Raw genomic sequence first — 7,588 nt, forward strand, 5'->3', positions numbered from 1 at the left:
GACTGTGTTGGGAACTTAGGATGTTCACTTTTAACGCAGAAAGAGTCTAAATACGGTCTGTCACTTCCTTAGGACTCACCAACTACTCACAATTGTTGATAAATTCACAGAGACAGGTCAGTGGTGACATGCATATCCTCCCGCCTTTTTCAATTGAACTTGGTAGATGAGTTTGAAGTGTGAGTTTATATCTGAGAGCTCACTTGCTTCCTCTTTCCCCCCTTGCCTCATTCCCATCTGTTATCCTTAAAATATTATTTTTCAAAGCGCCTGTATGAAATCTGTTCTTAGAGGACGTGGGGAACTTTAAAATGAACAAACTATGGGCTCCCACTGATGCCATGGGGCCTGAGATCACCCTGGCAGGAAACACTGTGTATGAGGTGTAATTGAAAACAATAGCACAAGAAATGACCCAGTTTCCCATTCGAAGCTCTGTGTCATGCACAGCATTCAGGGCAAAAGGAATCCTGAGTGTTGCCAAAGGGAAAAAACAAAAGAACATGGATTTCAGATAAGGATGATCCAGAAACCAAAGGAATTTGGAAAGGGCTTTGCAGATGCAAAGTAGCAAATGGGGAACATGATGGAAAGTAGAAAGGCCAGCAATTCTGGGTGCTGAACCCACTGAGTTTCAAAAGATGTTTAACCCACGTCTTCATGAGAAGCCTCCATGGGGATGGTCAGGTGCCAGTTGGACAGGATGAGAGCGACATCGGCTCCTCCGGCCCTAATTGCACCCCCTTTCCTATTTGCAGGCTTAGCAGGAGGGAGCTGTAATACGGTTACGTGTTGAAGAAGGGATTTCTAGCTGCTGCTTCAGAAGAGATGAACATGACCTACTGGTTTCTTTTGATGTTTTGTTTGCTGACACAACTGCTAAACTTTGAAATGCAGTAGAACTGTAATTTAGCTCAGAAGCTTATTTTTAAATGTACATTGCAGTCATGGAACTGCTTTTTATTTGAAATCCACTTCTTAGAATGTTTTGTTAATGCAAGTCCTTTCTTCATAAAAGGCATACATCACTGTCATTTTCCGTTGGTTTCCCCAGTTCCCAACGAGCTGGGGAGGAGAGGGCTGTTGCGACAGGAAGTCGGAGTCCCGGCTACACAGATCCCTCCGTGCACAGGACCTCAGGGGAAGCCTCCAAGACTGTATCCTCACTGCCAATCACAGGGGCTCTCTAGGCCCAAAGGGGCGCTGGTGAAAAGGACACAGTGACATGGTGAGCAGAGAGGGCTCCTCTCCTTCCAAGCTGGTTTGGGGGAGCAAACTAAACAAAATAATTGCTGTATCTGCAGTAGTTCACTTTCCCCTGGGGGCTGTCTCTATAGCTTGCTCTATCTGTCACTAAGATATTTGTGCTGTGCTAAAGGCACTAGGCATGTCCTAGCTGGTTTGGCTCAGTGGATAGAGCATTGGCCTGCAGACTGAAAGGTCCCAGGTTCGATTCTGGTTAAGGGCATATGCCCTGGTTGTGGGCTCAATCCCCAGTAGGGGGTGTGCAGGAGGCAGCCGATCAATGATTCTCTCTCATCATTGACGTTTCTATCTCTCTCTCCCTCTCGCTTCATCTATGAAATCAATAAAAATATATTAAGAAAAAAGGCACTAGGCATGATGAGACTTTGGGCTAGAATTCAGTTCTCCCTCTGGCTCTGTCATTCTCTCTAAAATGTCATTCTCTCTAAAATGTATCCTTGCTATCTGAACCCCAGTAGAAGAAGTGGCCAATACAAGGGCTGGAGTTAAGAACATGCAGCCCACAGGCCAAGTTCTGCCTGACCTGTTTTCCACAAGATCTGTTTTCTTGGGCCTGCACATTTGTTTGTTTTGTTTTTTAATTTGAATTTCAATGTATTTTAAAAGGGCACAAACTCTCAAGGTTTCTGCTAATCCTTAAATACACTCTTAACATGCAGCTTACTTGGCTCATTCTGTGTTACTAACGCCCCTGAGGGCTTTTGACCTTTCCACCTTCAGTGAGCGGAAAATTTTCCTCAGTTTAACAGAGGAGTCAGCTTTAGAAGCTGAAGTCTCTTAGGGAATGAAAGAAGGTGGACCCAAGAGTAAACCAGTAGCTTAGCCTCTGAGATACTTTAAAAATCCAGGTAAGCCACTCCCAGGCCTCTTGGTTCTGCATTTTCTTCTGTACGCCTGCACTCGGTGGGCCCTCTGCACGTTTCTTACAGCGTGGTGAACTGCTGGATCATAAATCCTGCGAGGTTCTGCTTTGAATTTGTATCAACATAGATTGTGTCTTTTCTCCGTTTGTTTCCATCAAAGCAATCCTTAAACACACTCTTAACATGCAGCTTCCTTGGCTAATTTAGGCTCTGGGATGAGCACGCAGTCGTTCTTTTGTGGGATGCATTTCTTTTCCCTTCACCTCTCACGTTCAAAATGCTCCGGAGATCCATTCACCTTCCTTTCTCTGCTCCTCCGGTCCTTCCTCTCGCTTCTTTGACTCCCAAATCCAAATGGTGGATAAGGGGAGAGGAACTTGGTTGGGTGGGGAGGAGAACATCGCTGCTATCTATCTATCTATCTATCTATCTATCTATCTATCTATTTATTTATTTATTTTCACCTCAAGCTCCACATTAGATCGAGTTTTCTAAAGAATGTAAGTGCTGCTAACCTCTGGTCACGTCCTCGGGATACACGTAAAGTCACAACATACGCACAGTGCGTTTTTTTTCCAAGGGAATTAAATTTGCTCAATGGTCAGTCATTCGAAACCATCATAAAACCAGCAAATGTGCGACAGAGCAGAACAATTCATTTTTTTAAAGAGAAAACACGGGCTTATAAAGACAGTTCATGCTGTTAGGGGCTTTTTCCAAATGTTTCTCTAGGTCCCAAGGAAGTGCTTTAGATCTCCTTTCCTACCAGGAGTATTTGGGTGAAAGTTTGGGAAGCAGAGTGCGATTCTGGTAAGTTCTTTTCTAAAACACAGTCTGCTTTTATATCTGAGAGGAGTATTTCTTTATTTCTGGGGTTTGTGGAATGAGAAATTATGTAGCCCTTGGCTGGACACTTAAGTCTGTTCCTGGGCTTGCCAAAAAGTCCTGGGCTGAGTCACTGTACTGAACTTCATAATCTCACTCAAAGACCACCGGGATTGTAAAACGCTTGCTGCTCAGTCCAGTTCTTGTAAATGGCTTCACATATTCAAGAATAAATCGTTTCGTTCTGTTATTGTTGGTTGGGGGGTCACCCCTCCACCACCCTGGCACAGTTGTCCTGCTTAGTAGAAGTGTCAAGCATTTGTATGTTCTCTGTTCTACATGTGTTGGAAAGTAAGTAGGTAGCAATAAAGAAACTTTATTATGCATGTTTTCTGCCTTGGGTGGTACCTGGAATTTGCTGAATTTGCTGAGTGCAACTTAAATTTTAAAAGGCTCTCGAGGCTCGCATTTTTCATGCCATGCAAGTCAAATAGAAAACCAAACAATGAGAATAAGCAAACTGTATGGGTCCTTTCTCTCCGTCTCAGCTGACCCCAGACCCTGTTGTGAAATTCCAGCACCTCTTTTTTCCTCCCTCCCAGCTGTTAAGCTTCCATGACCAGATTTAAACAACCATCTCTTTTCCCTCCTCTCAGATAATCAACTGCTGATTTGGTATATTACCTAGGACATTCTTGTACGAAGAATTTTAAGTGCAAGAAACAAGACAAAACGAAACAAAATTGTTCCTATCCATCGATTTTTCCAGGACATCTCATTTACTTTATCAGTCTTATTAGAACTTGAAAAGTGACATTAAAACAATTAAACTGATTTTCACACTGCAATATAGACTCTCACTAATGCCAATTAAGTGCACTTTGCCCAGACCGTTTGCCACTAAACTTATACCTGGCGCTGAAAGCAGGGAATGACGTGAAGCAGATTTAAAGATGAACGAACGTAAATGCCACACATACTGCTCTCTCTCTCCATGAATTGCCCCAGAATGGGACCCTGTCTGAGATCCTACAAAATCTTGTTAAAACATTTCTAGGCAAGATATTAAATTCTTGTTAGGTTTAGGGAAGGAAGTCAGTATCACATCCTCCCAGTGATACTACATTTTGGTAATAGTATCAACTTTTGGAGAAGGCAGCATGATGCACACAAAGCCTCAGCATTGGACTCAGACAGGCCAAGGTTTAAATCCCAGAGTGACCATTTATTGGCCGAGTACCGTTGGATATGTTACAAACCTCTCCTTGGCCTCTTTTTTTTTTTTCCATCTGCAAAATGGGAAATGATGGCAACGATGAAAAAGGACAGCAAATGTGAGGAGCAAGTTCAATCCTAGGCATGCAATCAATGTAAATTTTCCTCCCTTTTTACACCAGATGACAGATCATGAACATAAAGTAACTCTCCACCAAGAGCCGACTCTGATTGAGAGCGCTTTTTCCAAAAAAGGGAGCTCTTGGTGGCCCTACGTTGTGACTGTTGATTGCACACATCTGGAAACCATGACAACCATTGTGCTTAGAGCTCAGCTTGTCCCAAATGTAACTCTGTATAAGGCAGCCTCTATCCTTCAGTTTTTTTCCCAACACAGCATAGCTTGGCTTGAATTTGGGCAAGGAGCAGTGTCAAAAGAAATGAACAATGTCTGGGAGGAATTCAGCTTCAACTAACAATTTCCCATCCTTTTTGACCCACTAGAGGACTGTCCCTGGAGTAGCTCCCTGAACATGCACAGGAAGCTGTATTATTATACCCACTTTGCAGATGCTTCAACTGAGTCTGGGAGGTTCACTGACTTTCTCAAGGGCACAGAGGTAATAAAGCATGGGTTTAGGATAAGATCCCAGGTTTTTTGACCTGGTCAAGAAAGCAGCAGGATTGGCAGTGTTGGAAAATCGGCAGCTGGAGTGCCTACTTGCCCAAGTCCACTCTGCATTAACACCTCTGTAACAAGTGCTGGGGGTGGGGGTGAGGATTCTAAGTAAAATTCTTTGACCTTTAGAAATCCTGTGCCCAGGCCCTCTGTCCATTAAGTCACATATGGGCTAGGGCAGGTAGTCAGACCTGGCTAATTAAGCATGCCATGTAAACAAAATCTGGTCACTCATTTAAAAATAACACAGTCTCTCAAAATAAAATAAATAAAAACAACACAGCCCAGCTGGCGTGGCTCAATGGTTGAGTGTCGACCTATGAACCAGGACCTGGTCACGGTTCGATTCCAGTCAGGGCAAATGCCCGAGTTGCAGGCTCGATCCCTAGTAGGGGACGTGCAGTGGGCAACTGATGAATGATTCTCTCTCATCATTGATGTTTCTATCTCTTTCTCCTCTCCCTTCCTCTTTGAAATCAATAAAAATATAATTTTTTAAAGTTTAAAAAATAAGAACAACACAAAATTTATAAAATACTCCTAGCATAATTAAATCTTTGGGGACTTTTGTTTATTTTGACAAATCAGAAGTATTTTAAGACCAACATTAATTTTCATTCATGTATTCAAAAAATATTTATTAATTTGCCTAGTATATGTCAAGCACTCTTCTAGATGCTGGTGATACAAAAACTGTTAAAAACAACAACAACAACAGCAACAACAATTCTTGAAAATGCCCTCTTGTAACAGGTTAAGTAGAGATAAATTGAGATTTTTTTTAATAATGCAAAAAAAGTCACCTTTTTTTTTTTAACTGTTAATAAAAGTTAAAGAAATATAGAGCAATTCTAAAGGCAATTCCTTTATGGGCTTACTTTTTTCCTTTCTTTTTATTTAAAAGGCTTCCAGTTTCCTCTTGCCTCTCCATTCTCAGGAGGCAATTTTGAGTCCCAACCTGCTCTGCATCATCTGCCCGTGTCCACTGCCAAGCAGGGCAATCAGAGAGTGGGTTTCAGCCCGACATGATTGGATGATAAACAGTGAGAGTAATGTGCTGCTAGAGGGTTTTTTTAAAATGCCTGAATACCAGAATGCAGTATTCCAACCCGTCTCTGCAAATCAAAAGCCTAGTGAATGAAATTATGACCACTATTCGAGTGCAATTACACTGAGTATATAAAATTGAAACACGGGGAGTAAATCACGCAGTTGGATATTACATTTCCTATTCCAGTGTGTGCCAAATAAACCAGTGAAGTGTTATTATTGTGGAGCGTAATGTCAGGAGACAAACTTCTACAAATTTTATACATAACTTTTTCCATTTTATCTGTTTTCCATTTATGTCCATTGCAACACATGGTGTGACTTTTAATATTCTCTCCGCCTTCTTCCCCCACATTTAATGCCAAGGGATCAAACCCAATCTTGATTATCCTAAATTTACCCTCGAGTAGTCTCAGACCAAGAGGGCTTTTTTTTTTTTTTTAACTAGCATGGAAAAGGAGGGAGGACTCTCAATAACCCTATACACCTGGTTCTGCAGATTCTGACAAATGGCCTGGAAAGACGAGCAAGTGCCAGTGCGCTATGGAGGACAACTGTGGCGACAGGCAGCCCGTGCCAGAGCGGGTCTCCGCTGGTGGAAACGGGGTAATCACTCAGGGAGCTGTGGGTTAGAGCGAAATAAGATCTCGCAGCCACGGAAGGCTGGTGAGCAGGGCCTCCCGGGAGAGCGCAGGGACAGGGTTTGGGAACGAATGAGGCCGGGCCGCGCCCGCGCTCCAGGTGGGGGGCGCCCGGGCGCGAGCAGGGGGACCACCGTTAAAAAGGTAACCGCTGCCGGACGGACGATGGCCTCCAGCGTTAGGAAGCCAAGTGTGGCCTCTACCAGCCAGAAGAAAAAGGCGGGCCCGAAGCCCGAGCTCACTGAGGACCAGAAGCAAGAAGTTCGCGAAGCGTTTGACCTCTTCGATGCCGATGGGAGTGGGACCATCGACGTGAAGGAGCTGAAAGTGGCCATGAGAGCGCTGGGCTTCGAGCCCAAGAAGGAAGAGATGAAGAAGATGGTCTCCGAGGTGGACAAGGAAGGCACCGGGAGAATCAGCTTCGACGACTTCTTGGCCGTGATGACGCAAAAGATGGCCGAGAAAGACACCAAAGAAGAAATTCTGAGGGCTTTCCGGCTCTTTGACGATGATGAAACCGGGAAGATCTCTTTCAGAAACCTGAAGCGCGTGGCCAACGAGCTGGGGGAAAACCTCAACGACGAGGAGCTGCAGGAAATGATCAACGAAGCGGACCGGGATGGAGACGGCGAAGTGAACGAGGAAGAGTTCCTTCGCATCATGCAGAAGACCAACCTCTATTAAAGCCAGCGGTTTCCCCCTCACGCCCGCGCGGAGAACCTGCTGACCTGCTGGGCTCCCTGCTTCTGCTTTGTGAAACCCTGAGTTAGAAGAGAGCTCGATCCCCCCTCTTGCCTCCAATTTGTCTAGATGTTTCTATTCCCAAATGTTTGGCTCAAGTATAGAATTTTAAAGATGCTTTCAATGTGAGTTTTGTTTCTTCATTCTCGAGAGCAGGCCTGGGGTGCTTTAGGTTGAAGTTTTTAAACAGGGGGGCCCGAATCTTCAGTCTGCCCACCATTGGCTCTGCTTTGGTGGACGTCCATCGAAACTGAACCCAGGGTGGCTTCTGGGGACAAACAGCCATGCGGTTCCCTTGTCAGTTCTTT

The 7,588-nt window shown here is 44.3% G+C and overlaps 1 protein-coding gene across 1 annotated transcript; it reads left to right on the forward strand.

Annotated features, from left to right (window-relative positions):
- The first annotated feature begins 6,704 nt into the window (after window positions 1–6,704).
- On the forward strand, window positions 6,705–7,223 carry CETN1 (centrin 1). The gene has a single exon (XM_070421562.1). It carries the CDS (start codon window positions 6,705–6,707, stop codon window positions 7,221–7,223), a length of 519 nt encoding a protein of 172 aa, XP_070277663.1.
- The last annotated feature ends 365 nt before the right edge of the window (window positions 7,224–7,588 follow it).

Source organism: Myotis yumanensis, unplaced genomic scaffold (genome assembly GCF_028538775.1).
Source record: "Myotis yumanensis isolate MYYU_CA2020_CCGP unplaced genomic scaffold, mMyoYum1.0.hap1 SCAF_7, whole genome shotgun sequence".
Classification (NCBI taxonomy): domain Eukaryota; kingdom Metazoa; phylum Chordata; class Mammalia; order Chiroptera; family Vespertilionidae; genus Myotis; species Myotis yumanensis.

What these genes read in the sequence shown, in the direction of transcription:
- CETN1 (XM_070421562.1), top strand. Translation starts at nt 6,705, where the DNA reads ATGGCCTCCAGCGTTAGGAAGCCAAGTGTGGCCTCTACCAGCCAGAAG.